The sequence below is a fragment of the Ctenopharyngodon idella genome, chromosome 2, assembly GCF_019924925.1.
Source record: "Ctenopharyngodon idella isolate HZGC_01 chromosome 2, HZGC01, whole genome shotgun sequence".
NCBI lineage: Eukaryota > Metazoa > Chordata > Actinopteri > Cypriniformes > Xenocyprididae > Ctenopharyngodon > Ctenopharyngodon idella.
Genome location: NC_067221.1, coordinates 2,669,092 through 2,687,239, shown reverse-complemented (window position 1 = coordinate 2,687,239; position 18,148 = coordinate 2,669,092). Strand labels below are relative to the sequence as shown.

The window sequence follows — 18,148 nt, the reverse complement described above, 5'->3', positions numbered from 1 at the left end:
AGGGATAGTTTACACAAAAATGAAAAATCTGTCATCATTTACTCACCACCCTCATGTCGTTTCAAACATGTATGACTTTTTTCTTCTGTTTTGAAAGATACTGATGAGATATTTGTCCATACAATGTTGTTTTGGACCCCATTGTATAGGACAGAAACAGTTGAAAGGTTCTTCAAAATATATTCTTTAAGAAGATTTCATTTTGGGTGAACTATCCCCTGACTAACTGAACCTAAACCATGGTTTATTTTTTCATCCTAGTGTTCAGACCTGCAAACATGATTAAGCTTTTAAAGGGATAGTTCACCCAAAAATGAACATTACCCCACAATTTACTCACCGTCAAGCCATCCTAGGTGTATATGACTATCTTCTCTCAGACGAAACCAATCAAAGTTTATTTAAAATATCCTGGCTCTTCCAAGCTTTATAATGGTAGTGAATGGGGGTCGAGATTTTGAAGCCCAAAAAAGCTCATCCATCCATCATAAAAGTAATCCATACGGCTCCAGGGGGTTAATAAATGCCTTCTGAAGTGAAGCGATGGGTTTTTGTAAGAAAAATATCCATATTTAAAACTTTATAAACTATAACTGGCTTATAATGGTATTGGATGGCGCTCACGATTTTGAAGCCCAAAAAAGCTCATCCATCCATCATAAAAGTAATCCATACGGCTCCAGGGGGTTAATAAAGGCATTTTGAAGTGAAGCGATGGGTTTTTGTAAGAAAAATATCCATATTTAAAACTTTATAAACTATAATAACTGGCTTATAATGGAACTGGATGGCGCTATATTTTTGAAGCCCAAAAAGTTTTGGAAGGCCAGGTAAACAGCTTTGTCATGATGACAGGGGGCTGCAGAGGGCAGGGCACGAGGAAAGAGAAACTCTCTAGAAGAAATAGATAGTTCTGTAATAGACAGATTCATCATAGGCTAGAAATGGGCTCCGACGGATGGCAGAGCCTCCTCTTTGGGAGCCCAGATAGGATGTAACGGATCCAGACTTAGAAAACTGACTAACATGTAATATGCGTTTCAGTCAGCAGGGCCTGTTTAGTTCAAAACAGGAACTTTAATCAAAGACACACAGTACAAACATTACAAAGCAACTGAGATATACTTAAACACACACAGGCACACGAGTAGGAGCCAGATACACACCATCCGCCTACAGATTCCCAACAGCACTCAGACAGAGTTGGAAGCACAAGTTTATATTTCCCAGTAGCCTCTGAGCAAGAGAAACACAGACAGATACAGAGATCCAAATGCGTCCTGAAGTTTCAATGACTAACCCACAAGGCTCTGTATGTAGAGATATAGATATAATATGATTTAAAGAGATAGCTCACACAAAAAATGACAATTCTGTCATCATGTAAACACCCTCATGTTGTTCCAAACTTTTATGACTTCCTTCCTTCTGTGGAACATCAAAGAGGATGCTTAGAAAAATGTCAGAGCTGCCTTTTTCTATTTTCCACAATTAAAGTGGATGGTGACCAGAAGCTGTCAAGCTCCAAAAATTACAGGAAAGCACCATAAAGTTACCTGTCCATTATATTCCAAGCCATATATATATATATATATATATAGAGAGAGAGAGAGAGAGAGAGAGAGTTTCAGCTTAAAATACCCCACAGATCATTTATTATACCATGTTGTAAACGCCCATTTTTGAGTGAAAGAAAAAACATGCTGTTTTCGTGCATGTGTCTTTAAATGCAAATGAGCTGCTGCTCCCCGCCCCCTTTTCAGAAGAGGGTGGAGCCTGTACAGCTCATGCCTCGGATACTCTGCCAAAAACTAACAAAACATCTGTTTGGTTTTGATTATCATCTATTTCGCGATCACACTCATGGACATTGCAGTTCTTCTTCATCATGAAAGTTTATTATCTGCATGTGTTTTAAAGCTATATCAGTTAAACTTCTAATTTATGGTTTTCTGAGCGCACACATCTGAAGCACGCGCACAGAAAGCTGTCCGTCAGACGGCACGTCACATGAGTATTAAACTAACTTCTCTTTCACGTTTTATTGTGTTTAAACTGTCAAAAACACACAAAGTTCACATAAACACAGTGGGTTATGTCTGTGAACGTAAACAGCAGGGACAGAAATCACATGTGTATATTAGATCTGTGGCTCATTCCCTTCAAAATCAAACTAATCCACTGTGTCTTCAGCGGCTCAGATGTCGGGAGTAAATGAAGACTGTTATGTTCACTCTTACATCCAACAACAAAACACCTCAATCGCTCACCGGACATTCATGTCGCTACAGCTGACGAGACAATGGCGGACAGTGTACAACTCGCTCAGGGCGGGGCTATGCTAATACGACAGTGTCCGTCAGCAGTCGTGGGCGGGGCCTGAGCAATGTGACATACTGCGAACGGCTTGTTCTGTGAGACTGTTGAGGTTTTATGGGGATTAAAAAGGAGTGTGTGGATTTTTATCATTATAGGGTGGTTGTGTACACACACTTCCAACACACACTTATGTTCAAACACCATGTAAAAGTGAACTTTGCATTATCAGTCCCCTTTAATGTAGGGTATAATTGAACAGTAATACATCAAGCAGACCTGATCACACTGCCTAATCAGAGAAACATTAGCACCATGACAGCCGTAATTCATAACTTTAAATATTCCAGATCAGCAAACCATTAATGTGGCCCAGCAGGAGAATTGACTTTTAGACACTTAGATAATAGTCAATTTAAGACATAAATGAGTCACTACATGCTAATGTCTGCCACAGGTAATGAATCACGGGCGCAGCGGGAAGAGCGGGCGTTCTCTCTCTGTGGACCTGTGGCTATAAATGAACAGAACCAGAAGCAAATTCAAAGCTTCCCACTTTCATTATTCTAAATCAGGAAACTCTGAATGATTCAGATATTAATTCTGCACCTCACTCATTAGCATTACAATTTTATTGCTTCCTTCCAGAAAGGGGTGGGCTAACTTAAAATAGCCTTCCTCTCTGAGAAACAAAGGTGAGTGTGGAACACCCACTGCGTGAGCTCAAAGAGGGGAGCAGAGAGATTCGTGTTTGTTTGCTTTAGAATTGTGTGTGAGTATGTGGATCAAAACGAGTCACCTTCAGAGGATTATGAGTGTGTTGTGTCTCTCAGTCTCACTGTGGGACAAATATGTCTGGCGCGTCTCTGAAAAGCTATCTATATTCAGTCTTTAACGTTTCTCATCTCTCCCCTCAACAGTTCTGTACTACTCAAGCCCAATATGAATTAATGAGAATTCAGGTGTCCAGGAGGTCAAACGTTTGGAAACATTACTATCTGTAGTATTTTTGAAAGAAGTCTCTTCTGCTCATCAAGCCTGCATTTATTTACTAAAAAATATGGAAAAATCAGTAAAATTGTGAAATATTATTACAATTTAAAATAATGGTTTTCTATTTTAATATACTTTAAATTATAATTTATTTCTGTGACGAAAAGCTGAATTTTCAGCATCATTACTCCAGTCTTCAGTGTCACATGATCCTTCAGAAATCATTCTAATATGATGATTTATTATCAGTGCTGGAAACAGTTGTAGTGCTTAATATTATTTTGGGGAAATATTATGATACTTTGATAAAAATTTTGAAAAACCTATGATAAAAAGTTAAAAAGAGCAGCATTTATTCAAAATAGAAATCCTTTCTAACAATATGATCATTTTTAACACATCCTTGCTAAATAAAAGTATTAATTTCTTTCAAAAAAGAAAGAAAAAACAATTACTGACCCCAAACTTTTGAACAGTAGTGTATATTGTTTCAAAAGATTTTATAATTTGAATAAATGCTGTCTTTTTATTCATCAAAGAATCTTGAAAAAAGTATCACAGGTTATAAAAAATATTTTTAAGAGAAACAGACTTATTTTAAAAACATTAAAAATAGTACTGTTTTCAAACTTTTGAACGATACTGTATATTAAACATTGCTTTCTTTACAATAAAAGGATGATAATAATAATATTTTAAACATACATTTATTATATTTAAAAAAAAAAAAAATGTTACACTGTAAAAGTTCATGAATACTTTTGCTTGAAAATGAGTGTTTGAAATTTCTTGCAAAATCATCATAAGGTCATCGTTTTTGTTGTGCTCTGAACCGTCACCCTATTAATAATGGACCGCAATGGATCATTGCTGTTTCCTCTTCTGTTTTTGCTGCATTTGAGTGTTTCTTTCTGCATGATTAACCTTGGTAAACACTATACACCAAATACCAGGGGAGAAAATCTTTAAAGCATTAAATTCAGATCAATACTAAAATAACTAAAGCTCTGGGTGGATTCTTTCACTTTGTACTAAACGCTTCACTTGCCTGCTTTTCCACGAGCAACGTCGCACAATAGCAATGACTTTGGACCATGAGAGAATGGGCAGCGTTTCGTGGAATCATGCATTATGCAGCACTAATGCATGTTTTATATGGTCGGTACGCATGAAGGCCCATGTGAGCCTCGGTGTGGTAATGGCTCCGGCTGAGATGGACAGTGAGGAGAGCGATACGGTCACCCTAGCCCTCATATGCCCCATTTGCTGAGCCATACTGTTGACTGTTCAAATACTGTTTAAGCATCACCATTAAGAGACCAGCAACAGCAAGATAATGCAAAGTTTAAAGTTCAAATTGCAAGCATGTTCTGACCTTACTAGAAAGCAAACTCAGTGAGAGCTTGAACAATTAACTGCCTACGGAGCATTTATAAGCATCATAGTCTGAAATCTTTATCAATAAAACTACAATGAAGACATATAAAGCATACAACACAGAAAACAACCATAACATCACATCATACAACCATATGTACACTCATGACTCAAATACTGTTCCAAAACTGAATTATTCTGTCTTTTAAGATAATTAAGAATCTTAGATTAAGCCAAATTATAAGATAGTACTGTATATATCCTTTAAATATAAACTTTTGATGAATAAAATTGATGAATAAACTTGTTTCATTCAATTCCAAAAAGTTTCAATAAAAATTGTTGTGTAATTAAAAAATGATTAATTTACCCAATGTGTGTTTTTATGCTTAAGGGGAGACACTACAGGCAAAAACACTGTTTTTTCAGGCACCTGTCCATTTTGAGATTTTGCGCTTTTTGGCTTTTCATACAGCGTTTTTCTGGACTGGTGGAAAGAAAACATCCAAAATACACTTTTAAGTGTATATTTTATAGCACTTTATCTATTTACATCTATATATTTCAATTACAGTAAATATCTTTAAAGGCCGTTTTCTCAAAATGATTTTTTTCTCCTGCTCTGAGTCAGAAATCTCCACTTCAGCAGAACTTATATACACCAAACTTTACAGTTTTATTCCTATCTATATTCTGAAGGTTTTTACAGAGGGATTTGTTGATATATAATTTGCCTGATTTTATTCCTAAAAATTGTGAAAATTATTTTTTTTCTGGCTGTTGATAGTATTTTCTAATTTATGGAGTGATAAAAAGAGATATCCAAAATTCCCTCTGTAAAAACCTTTGAATTTAATATGTCCAAAAAATTAAATGAGAATTTTGAACCTGACGTCATCCAATATTCAGATTTTTGTTCTAGAAATGTATGCAAATTAGCGCATATTTAATTAGAGAATGCCTCATTTGCATATTTAAACATACAATTTTAGAAAACTTGTAATACAAAAAATGTTTGCAATTTTTAATGTAATCAATCAGCTGGGGAAGTATGGTGATATCCATTAGTTAATTTTTTTACCCTATTCACCTGGGGTGTCTCGCCTTAAGAAAGTATCATAGAATTAGCTTAGCATCATGCCAATGTCAACTTCTATTAAAATAAAATGTTAAATCTCCAATGTTGTAGTGCATAGAGCAGGTATTGTTAACTAAAACTATTACAAATCATTTTTGTTAATTGAAATAAAGCTGAAATAAAAATATTAAATATTATAGGTGAAATTGAAATCGAAGAGATTTGATTTAAATGAAAATTAGAAACATAAGTTTAAATTGAAGTACTAAAATTACTAAGGGCACGTTTACGTGACAACGATGTGCTAAAAACTTCCTTTGCATTTTTGAAAAGTTTCACATACAGACGACAACATTGTTAAAATGATCCCCGTTCACACGGATCCGCGAAAACGATTAAAAACGCTGTATTCTGCTGCCAGGCCAGTAGATGGCGATGTCACTTTGTAAAGAAACACTACACGCCTACAGATTGAACACGTAATACGCCTTTTTGTAGTTACATAGAGACGATAACGGTATCATTTTGAAAAACTTGCACTTTGAAGTTTGCGTTTACAGGGCCGAAAACGGTATTATCGTGTAAATGATTGGCCAAAACGCACACAAAAATGCCTGTTTTTAGTTGAAAACTGTGTCGTGTAAATGCCCCCTAAAACTAAAATAAATATAAAGCTAAATAGAAATATAAAAAGTGATAAAAATGACAAAAGCACATCAGAAAAATAAAAGCTAGCTCAAAATATTAACATATACTATAACAGTATATAAAGAATATTAAAATAACACTGGCAAAAAGTTGTTCCCTACATAAAGCACTTCAAATTGCCCACTTAATAGGTTCTTATAATGCTTATGATGTTCCCTTGAAAGTCAGCTGCCTATTTAGCTCACTAAGTTTTGAAATAGTGCATAAAGTACACGGATGCTTTAGACCAAATAACGCAGCGATCAGCAGAAGCCCGCTGGCACTGGTAGAGCAGGTCTGTGCAATATTACACATAATAAATGAAGCAGCAAACCTCTACAAAACCCAGACAAGCTGTCAAGCGCTTACCACCTTGACATTTAGCGGCATTCACCGTGACAAACAGCTTACGCATTAAATCTTTGAAACAGTTGTTTCTAAGCACACTAGCGGAGCTCTATAGGCACAGCCGTTATCTGTGACCTTGCCATAGTAATGCACTGGGTTTGACAGTTCACAACAAATGTGTACATATAGAAAAGTGATGATGCCCGCAGGAGGGAGTATCATTAGGGAAGGCCCTGCTGTATTAACATCTATGTCAGGTGATTTGATTATTAGTGGTCAACTGAGCCACTTAAACCTGGTATGCACTTGTCCATCACTTACTAAGTCAGTGTGTCACTGCATGTTAAAAATACAGTGCAAAATGTGACATTGTCAATTCAGCCTAGAAGCTGTATTAGCTGTAAACTTACGGATGTGCATGTTTCACATTATTTTTAAAGTCGTAGACAGCAAGCAAAGTCAAAAGTGCTTGTTTTGGCATGGAGGTCCTTTCCCGCTGTCCAAGATGCATCAGAACCCATTAGAATTTACACTACAAACACGAACATTTTGGACCCTGTGGACCCTCATGATCTGATCACAGATTTTAAAACCAGATGTTAAGAGTCTGGAGAAGTATCCAGGAAGCTGTGCTGAAACACTGAGTTCTGACACAAAACAGGACGGTGTGTGTTTATCTGTGAGTGTGTGTTTCTGGGGGAGATGAGGAACACGAGGAGTATGTGACTGTGAGAGCCATATTGTTCTGAAGAGGATAATATGCTGCTTCATATTTGGGTCCCTGTGAGGGAATAACACAAAGACCTGAAACTCAAGACACTCTGCACCAGCATAACCCGAGAAAAAATAAATCTGTCAGTACATACTGAGAAAAAGAAAACTTATAGCCAGATGTAGGCAAGATTACAGCCCTGTTTCCACCTGGTATTTGGTCGATCGGATAACAAGTGGACACTAAATACAGGTGTAAAACGTTTTGAGCTTGTCCACTTTCAACCACTTCCAGAGGAAGTTGAAAACTCATTCGACCAGTTCGCTTTCATAGTGTAGATGCTCATGTGATTGAATGTGTTCAAACAGCCACAAAAGACCATCTACTCCCCGTCTACTGACCTAATGAGACCTAAACATTATGAGAAGAGCTCTAGCCAGACGGGATTTAAACTTTGTCGGCTGAGGACCCGAGTTTGGTTTGAAGATGAAAACGTACCAAGCACAATGTTGTTCATCATTCCTGATTCCTAACACACACTCAGAGCGTTCGGCTGCTCTTGAGGCTGTCAGAGCAGAAATGAAAGCTGATGCTCTCCATGTGTTTCTCCGTCGTCTCCGGGCATGTTCATATGTAAATTGCGCGTGATGATGTTGTCCGTTAGATTGAAAGATTTGAAAAAGCCCATACATTTACCCTCCCATAGACCCTCCCCTTGAAGAAATCAGGACAGAAGTGGTTGAAAGTGGACAAAAGACAGTCTCCCTTGTCTACTTGTGATCCAATCGACCAAAACGCATCTTAAAGGGGTCCTTGATTATGATTATGAACTTCAGTTAGTGTGTAATGTTGCTGTTTGAGCATAAACAACATCTGCAAAGTTACGACGCTCAAAGTTCAATGCAAAGGGAGATATTTACTTTTACACAAATCACTTTTTAAGGACTAAAACAAACAGCTGAACAGGCTTCTTCCCAGGTTAGTGACATCACAAACCCCAAAATTTACATAAACCCCGCCCCTGAGAACACTCAACAAAGGGGGCGAGGACATGTTGGGCTGCTTTAGAGAAGAGGAAGAGTTGTTGTAGTAGAGTGTTGTTGACATGCCGTCATTTTACGCCGGACTGCTTCACAAACGAGGGTCAATTCAATGCTGGATTTGCACAAAAGATTAACATGACGACACATGCTAGTCGATGAGTTGAATCAACTCCACAGCAACTACATAAATTTATCCACTAACCATTCAGAAACGTCTAAAAGTTGTAACTTCTTCCTGAGTCTCTCCATCAGTGTCGACTCCAGTTTGAACAATGTAAGGCTGAACACCGTTACTGACAATCCTCATTTTGGCTGCGTGAGATTCTCCAGCTTTGTTGTTGTTGAGCAACCGAAGCGTGAGCTGTTAAAGCTCCGCCCTCTTCTGGAAAGGGGGCCGGGAGCAGCAGCTCATTTGCATTTAAAGGGACACACACAAAAACGGTGTGTTTTTGCTCACACCCAAACAGGGGCAAATTTGACAAGCTATAATAAATGATCTGTGGGGTATTTTGAGTTGAAACTTCACAGACACATTCTGGGGACACCAGAGACTTACATTACGTCTTGTGAAATAAAGGGGGGGCATAATTGGTCACCTTTAATACCAGCTGTAAACAGGGCCAAAATGACGGGGACAGATCAGCAAATCAAGTCCTGAAGAGGAAGAGGAACACACAAAACAGTCTGGGTTGAATTTACTAATTTGCATTTAAGCGTTTTATTCACGAAGCATCTGTAATCTGTTTTATTGCGAGAACTTCTGCACGCAAATTGCTTTCAGAACAAAATTTTGAGGAGTCTTTGTACCTTTGTTCAATTCACATAATTGCTCTGTGCTAAAACAATGCAAAAGCATGTTAAAATAAACCCTGTTAATGGTGGGTGCAAAATGAAATTCTCCCTCTGAAAAGAAGACACTGACTTTCAAATACATAAAGGTTAAATGTCTCACTTTCTCTCTCTTTCACACACACACACACACACACACACACAGCTGAAGGGTAGAGCAACACTTTAGCACTGCAAAAAAAAAAAGCAGAACTCCTTTAAAGTTTATCATACGGTACAAAAAAAGTGAGTGCGAAGTGAGAACATTGCATGCTGGGAAATAAATGCCATGTGTCTTGGCTCAGAGCTACAGCCCACAGATATTCCTTCCTTATTCCTCTCATATCCTCCTTTCATCTGTTCTCTCCTCAGCTCAAACCAAAAAGATTTTTCCCTCCTAAAGACGTGAGTCATTCAAAACTCAGATGCCATCGCTCCTCCGCCAGGCCTCTGTTTACACTTCGTTCTTTGTCTTTCACGTGGTGTGCAGATCCTCCTCTAGGGTAGGTTTAAATGAGAGGCAAGTGACTATAAAGAAACAGGGAAGTGAGTAGAGGAACAAAACAGCACTTAAACGCATTTTAAATATCAAAACAATGCCACGAGCTCTTACAACCAGACAGCATGATCATTAGCCAATCATTTACCAGCTACCAGTGAGAAAACACTCTCATGGAGCGGATATATCACGTTAAATTAATCCTAAAAACAAAACACAGCTGTAAAACACAACTATAACCTAGTTGATTACACGTACAGTTCTTGTTAATTGTTATTGCACATAAATATGTGGTTGCAAGCTGTTAAGTCTGGAACTTACTTCCTTTATGCCAATGACTTCAGCAGTAAAGCACAATTAATGTCCACTTTGATCAGAGTAGAATATATGCGATTAAAGTGTTTACATGCCTGCTTATTGTGATTATAATCAGCATACACCACATATTTTACTACGATTATGAGCTTAATTGCATTAATTTGAGGTATTTACTTTTATTTGGACTTTTCAATTACTGATTTTTAAATTAAGTTTTAAATTTTGATTTTTTCTGTACATTTCTCATGAATATTGCATTACATACTTGGCTATACTTGATCTAAATTTTTTAAACCACATTTTTCAATTTTCAATCATAGTCCATGTTTTAATACATAATAATAATTATTTTAGAGACTGCACAGAATATTGCACATTTAAAAATTCAGCCACACCACTTATTAAATGAACTGCAAAATAAAGGTGATTCAAAAAGTGAAAAATTCCCAATAAAATGGTTATATATATATATATATATATATATATACCTAAAATATTCACTTTCCCTTATGCATTCATAAAAACAAATCTAAAATTGTGTATCATATAATATCAATAATTAACAGAATCAAATACCCAAATTTTGAAAAGCGATTTCAGATCTTGTTTTCAAAATTAATAATCCTATTAATAATTAATAATAAAAGTCACACAGACTGAGTAAAACAACAGTCTGGTCTATTACAGGATAAAGTACAACCTGTCACGTTTATTTCACATAATTTAATATTCATGCCCAAATATAATATATTGCATTTAATATTACTGTTACTGAATGTGCTTGAAGTGAAGGTAAAATAATCTCGCTGTGAGATTTCACACACTGGACCTTGTTAACGAAACATGAGCAGAATGAATTCCTGCGTAAATCCTTCACAAATCCATTCGTACAAATTATAATTTGCAACAGCAATTTGCACAAAAAAGGTCTAGTTTTTGTTCTGCTGGTGTGTCATCATGAATAAGGCACAGTGTTTGTTTTGTTTGACTGGAGAAACAAGTTTTTTCAGTCACGTTTTGGCACATTACTTGCTTGTGGCCTTCATATCAGTCACGTGACTTTATAACCAAAACAACCACTTCACTTTAAGTCACTTCTTAAAAACAGTGCTCAGCTTTTCCTGTTTTGTATGACACTATAATAATAAATGTTTGTACAACTTTTCTTTAGTTTATAACATATCTTTACAGATATATTTAGCTTATAGTGGAAGCAATAAACCGTACTGCCAAAGGTGAGAGGAATTAAAATAGCTTATCTGTAATTGCGAAAGCAGAAGTGGGAGGAGACTTTTGATCACTCCCTCCTCATGTAAACGACCAAATATGTGACTAACCTGCACACACAGAACTGTTTGTGAGTATCTGTCAGATGGGCTCGGACTGCACTACACGTGTACTGAAAAGCACTGGGAAACAGCATTAATGGACAACGGGAATGTGAAAAATAATGGTAAGACTGTCTGGACTTTTTTTTTTTTTGTTAAATTATTTCATATTTTCTATTTTATTTTCCACATTAGGTATAGACTGGCTGTGCAAAACTCTAAAAAAATGCTGGGTTGTTTCAACCCATGGTTGGGTCAAACATGGACAAACCCAACTGTAGGGTTTAAAAATTTAATTAAAAAATTTAAAGCAACAGTTGGGTTTGTCCATATTTGACCCAAACATGGGTTGAAACAACCCAGCATTTTTTAGAGTGTGGCAGAAATACTACTTAATTTGAGTTTAATATTTTTATTTAGTAGTTGCAAACCACACTCTAAAAAATGTTGGGTTAAAACGACCCAGCAACTGGGTTAAAACAACCCATTTGTTAGTTTAAAACAACCCAATTGCTAGGTTTGTCCATTTTCCACCCAACTTGGGTTGTTTTTAACCCAGCATTTTTTAGAGTGCAGTATAAACTGAATATACAGTTTGAAACGGAAATTAAAGTGACTTTAAAATAGTTTACACAGGACTTTTCTTCTGCTTTCCTGTGTAAACATGCACTAAAAGTTGTTGCTTTTCAACAATGAAGAAAATGGTTTTTTCTCCTCAAATCGAATGTATTATTTCCAACAGGCCCCGGTCATGCCGCCCCTCCTCTGAGGCTGCTAATCGTGGGTCAGAAGCGGACAGGAAGGAGTTCAGTGGGCAACACTCTCCTGGGTGAGGATGCGTTCGACACATGGGGCGGAGCGGCCAGCGCCGCGGCACACAGAGAGTCTGAAGGCCGACAGCTGATGGTCGTGGATGCCTGTGGATGGGGCACAAACGAGAAGCTCGTCCCTAAACAGGAGAAACTGGAGCTATTTAACGCCCTATCACTGTGTGAGCCGGGACCCCATGTCCTGCTCCTGGTCATTCCCTTACTGCACTTCAGCCACTCCGAGAAAGCAGTCATACAGAAACGCATGGAGATCCTCACAGAGGGCGTGTGGCGCCACACCATGGTCGTGTTCACGCTGGGCGACCGTCTGCGCGACTGCAGCGTGCAGGACTACATCCAGACGTCCGGGAAGGATCTCCAGTGGCTGATGGAGAGGTGCAGGTACAGGTACCACGTTCTTAACAACAAGACGCCGCAGGACAGACAGCAGGTCTCTAGTCTGCTGGACCGCGCGGAGGACATGGTGATGGAGAACGGGGACTGGCACTTCTCCCTACACATGTACTGCAGGCTGGAGGAGGAATGGAGCCGGAGAGAGAGGGAAATGAAAGAGAGGATACTAGAGATGCAAGATAGAGTGGGTAAAAATCGAGGACTGGCTGGAGTTCCAAATCACAGTTGTCAAGGCGGTCTGAGCGTGAACGATAATCTACTGAAACTAGTTTACCACGGCTAACTGCTGCCAAACACAGTTACACAACATTACTGCTGTTTCGCAATGAACTCAGAGTGAACTCTATGTATGCTTTATGAATACATACAGTGCTTAACAAATTTATTAGACCTCCACCCAGTGTAAGGTTTGTGCCACATCTGCCCTAAACTAACAGTATTGGTGATTACCAGAATCATTTCTTATGTTTCTGTAATGGTTAATCCACACCAGTATGTGTAAACTCTTCAGTCACGGTACTGTTTCTAATGCTAAAACATAATTATTGTTGGGATTTGATGGATTCAAAGATAGATTGCACAAAAGTTTCATCAAAAGCAAGTCTTTGGGAACAACTAGAAACTATTTGGAAGTCAATAACAAGAGAGACTGTGGAAAAATACAAAAAAACAATCTAAAAATAAATAAATAAATAATAATAATAATAAAAAAGCTGCTATCAAGGCCAAAAGACGCCATACAAAATAAAAATATTTGGTTATTATGTATGAATAAAGAATATTTAGTTGTTTCAGTTTATTATTTGCCTAATAAATGACAATAAAATCTTTGGTTTTAACCCTCTGGTGCTCTTTGGTCATTTTTGACCGAAAAATTTTACGTTTTTTATTTTTTCTTTAAGAATTTTTTACTTTATCGGATGGTATGAAACTTGGAAAAGGTTTTGGCAATTGCTATGTAAACATACAAATCATGGACATGATTCGAAAATGTTAAATGGTCCTGAAAAAATCGTCTCACTTGTGCTCCTTGCAATCAAAAATGACGCATTGGAAATGAATGAGAGACGAATTTCATCTAGTGAAAACTTTTGATACTGCGACCAAATAAAATCTTACTGGAAGCTCATTTTTTGAGATATCAACCTCAAATTTGGAACACAACTTGTTTAGATTTATGGCTTTGATTTTCTTGCAGTTTTAGAGTAAAATATGATTTTAAAAATATATATTTTATATAAAAATTTTAAATAGTATTTTTGTGCATTTTTCATAATAAACATAAAATTCTGTAGAATTTTTTCAAGTTAATTTTTTTTTACTTCAGCAATAATTTGCCAAGTGTCGTCTTTGAAAAGAAATCATAATTAGGTCTGTGCTCTAAATTCAAAATTTATGGAAATTTCAGTTTCAGGTATACGCTCAAAAAGTGAATAAAAAAATTATAACTACAGCGTAAATATAATTTAGTACCATAAAATCCCCATTATCGACCTAAAATATAGTACATTCGTTTCACTGCAATTAATAAATAAATAAATAAATAAATAAAAAGGTCATTTTTGACCAACACGTGAAGAGGACCAGAGGGTTTTAAACAAGTTATTGACAGATTCCTAAAATCTAAAATATTTGTGTTTTCTCTTTATTATGACTAATAAATTTGTGAAGCACTGTGTATCTGTATATATATGTACATGGTGTGACAAATGAATTATTAAAAGCACAAATATTTAATTTTGTATATTATATATTGTTAACATTAGTTAACTAACATGAACTAACATGAACTACAGCTTGTATTAATCTTAATGTTAATCTCAACATTTACTAATACATCAAAAATTGCATCTGTTAACATTAGTTAATGCAGTGTGAACTAACTGAACATTTTAACTCATAACTAATATTATAAAAGGGGTTAATAAAAGCTGTAAGAATATATTGCCTTTTTAGTTTATGTTAATTAATGCATTAACTAATGTTAACAAATGAGACCTTATTGTATAGTGTATAGTAGTGTGACCAGTAAAAAATTAATGTTCATAAAAAAATGATCATCATTATTATTTTAACAAAATTATTTCATGTCAACAACCCACATTTTCACTAAAACACTTATTAGTCACTGTTGTTAAATTAAAAATATTATTGTAAATATTTACTTTTTTAAGATTTTAAGTCAAGTGTTATACGATATCAATAAGGAAACTGGTCAGGCAGTTCAAACTCAAAGATGATACTTTACAACATCTTACATAATGCCACGAGGGGCAAAATCCTGTCTTATCTGACTCCCATTTCTTCATTTTAACACAATTGTGAATAAATGTGAATACCTTAAACAAGGCGTCTTCCTAAGTGTTTTGTATTATTTTCTTGTTATATCGTGGCACAAAACCCACGATATAACGATTCAATTCCGTTTACATATTTTTTTTATTTTTAATTCCTTTTACATATCCATTCATATTTTATTTACAAGCTTTTCTTAGATTGTACAGGACAGTATAAAGAAAGAGATCCGATGTCTACAAGTGCTCACACGTGTCGTCATGATTCATTCATTTGATTAATTCATTTTAACACATGACAGCTCTCATCTCGTCTCCGTGTACGCGCTCATATCTCTCACCTTTACCCCTCTTCATATCATCATATCTAGAGTTTTCCCAGCCCTCTTTCAAGTGACTGATGGCCATGTCATCACAGCTCCAAGCCCCGAGCAGTCGCTTTAATTGATCCACAATTTGCACGTCATCTTAATCTGAGGAGGTGAGTTCCTTTAATGTGCTACTCAGGATGAGGCGTTTCATTTAACAGATCAAAGACGGAGAGCGAGCGGAACATTAGAGGCCCGGCGTTCAAAGCCAAACTCTCTCTCGGCGTCACGCGGTGTCAAACATCATCTCGTTTCGGTTGGGTAAACAAGCCTGAGTGGAATGATGAGAGAGACATCGAGCTGCACGAAGACAGACACGAACACGCCGCCACAGATTCAGCCAATCACCCACATTTACATATGCTGATAGTTGCTAATTTATGTGTGCGAGTGTAATGCTCCCGCTGACAGGCATGCTGTACTGTATGGGGACAGTAGAGAGACGTGCTATCAGAGAAGAGTCTCTCTTTACTAAGGCGGTCAAACTGTACGAAGAGCTCTGAAGTTAAATAATGACATTGAATGGGTAGGTGAAGGCAGATAATGAAGCCATCATTAGAATAAACCGCCTCTCAGCATTTGAACCTTTGCCATACCCCTTCACGGCAGCAGCTCTGCTCAAGAGCACTTTCCAGTTGGCAGCATTTATCACACTGTGGTCCAGCTAAACAACAGGTCAGTTCAGGAATGACTGGGAGGGTTTCTGTGTAATTAACAACACAGATAAACTGCATTCACTATGGCTTGTACATATGCAAAGCAAACAGAACGTGTACATGATATACAAAGAGGATTGGAGGAATGGATGATGGCTGTACAGAGATGTTCCCATAGATTTTAGATCACATAGCAGAAGAGGACTGAGGAGGCAGAGAGAGAATCGATAGATCAGAGAGCAAAAATAAAGGCAGAGAGAGAGAGAGAGAGAAAGAGAGAGAGAGAGAGAGAGAGAGAGAGAGAGAGAGATTGGAACTCACTGTTAAAGTGACCTGGTATAATAAAACCGGACTTTAAAACATTCCTTTCTGATTTAAAACGTATATTTGCAATTGTTTTAAGGTAAAATAACATCTATTTTAATGGGGGTGGGGTGTGTTCTAACTCTAGAAAATTCTAGCATTTTTTGAACAATTTTGCATACACCCCTGAGTGCGAGTCATCAGTCTTAAGACAAATTACGCTTGTATAAATAAACATTCTCTGAAAAGAAGTATAAATATTTCCACATCTCACATATCTCATGCAGTGTTGCTTCTCAAGTACATTTGTCATGTTTAAAGGATTTTTTATGACATTTTAACTAGAAAATAAGCCAAACAAAGCTTAATTAAAAAGTCATTGTTGCAGTTTAAGATTGAAAATCCAATTTTTATTTCATTGGTGGTTTGAATGTGCAAAGTTTCTCACAGTTAATGAGGGAGACTGTGAAAAAAAAAAAAAAAACTGCATCAGTGATTCATCTTTATATACATGCAACATGTTACCCAGGTCACCTTGAGGTTCTGTACACAGCCTTTGACCAGATCAGCATCCAAAACAGCCACAGAATAGCAAACAGATATTGTGTAGGTGTAAGACTGAGCATCAGGATTTGAGAAAAAGAGTCATGCTAATGATCGGCACATCTACTGTGTCAATACATGTCAAAAAGATGCACTGCTACTGAACTCAAGCGTGAGGATAGCCATTCGCTAATTTTTCAGCATATCTCAACCAGTGTTTCAACCGCAGAAAGACATCAGTAAAACAGCTTGAGAATAATATCTCACGTAGCATTACATTTACCTCAGGCAAGTCATTTAGTGTCCACAGCATGTTAGTTCACTAGAGAAATGATCATTAATACCAAGTCACCACTCGATGTCCAGTGTAGAATCAGGGTCTTGAAATACAACATGCTCTTAAAGGTTGCTACACACACATATAGGGAGACACACAGTGAACGCAATGGAAGTCGAGGCCTGTATTTTAAGCTCTGTGGATAATAACGCTTAACATAATCCAAACGTCTACATGTCTGCGGTCACCCCATTCTCTCATTTGAGTGGTGAGGCTTACTGTTGGGCAAGTGTAAGGATGTGAAACGGCCAAATCTGATGAGCTGGAGTCAGTCAGGAACCAGCAGGCAGGCTTATTAACAGCCTCCACAGCTCAATCACTGAACATACTGTCTCTCTTGATTTTGTCTTCCTTCACTCTCCTCTCTCCCTTTGTCTCTGTCAGTGACTGAATGATGTCTGTTTCCACGGAAACTCCTTCAGGCAATTAGGTGTGCAAATATCGCAGAGCGGTGCAGAAAGGACAAAACGTGCTGAAAAGTGGGGTGGGAAGGGAACAAAAGCAAGAATCAAAGAGTCAAACGTGGATCCGTTCCACTAGCGGGTGGCGCCGATTTCTGCATTGCCTGAGGTTAGCTGTCACAATATCAAAAGCCAGAGTTTATAAAACTGTAAGGCTATATAAACAATAGCGTGTGATTGATAAGGTTATTGTGACCGTTTGTAGGTGTAATAAATAATAGTTACTCTGTCGTTTGTTGGGTTCGATCCAGAAGTGTGCATGAATAATGCTTGATGCAACAGTGCAGACGTGTCCAACTATTCAGCTTGGTAAAAGACCCGGCAACTATACACTAAACAAACAGCTTCTGTCTACCCTTTGTTTTTCGACAAAACAAGCCTTCAAGGAGATTACCCAAGATGCTTAGTGAGCCAATGGTGGAGTTTTTGTGCGGTG

The 18,148-nt window shown here is 37.2% G+C and overlaps 2 protein-coding genes across 6 annotated transcripts in view; one reads left to right on the top strand and one right to left on the bottom strand.

Moving 5' to 3' along the window:
- Nucleotides 1–18,148, bottom strand: part of spsb4a (splA/ryanodine receptor domain and SOCS box containing 4a) — an 84,725-nt gene that overhangs the window by 10,937 nt on the left and 55,640 nt on the right. The gene's annotated exons all lie outside the window — the stretch shown is intronic.
- On the top strand, nucleotides 11,291–13,462 carry zgc:136870 (uncharacterized protein LOC664693 homolog). Its single transcript, XM_051874269.1, has 2 exons — nucleotides 11,291–11,652; nucleotides 12,270–13,462. The coding sequence occupies exons 1-2, from the start codon at nucleotides 11,625–11,627 to the stop codon at nucleotides 13,031–13,033; spliced, it is 792 nt and encodes a 263-aa protein (XP_051730229.1). The 5' UTR covers nucleotides 11,291–11,624; the 3' UTR covers nucleotides 13,034–13,462.

Bases quoted from the DNA above. Each gene is read 5' to 3' on its own strand.
- zgc:136870 (XM_051874269.1), top strand. From the start codon at position 11,625: ATGGACAACGGGAATGTGAAAAATAATG. The intron at 11,653-12,269 runs GTAAGACTGTCT...TATTTCCAACAG, and splicing joins CGGGAATGTGAAAAATAATG to GCCCCGGTCATGCCGCCCCT.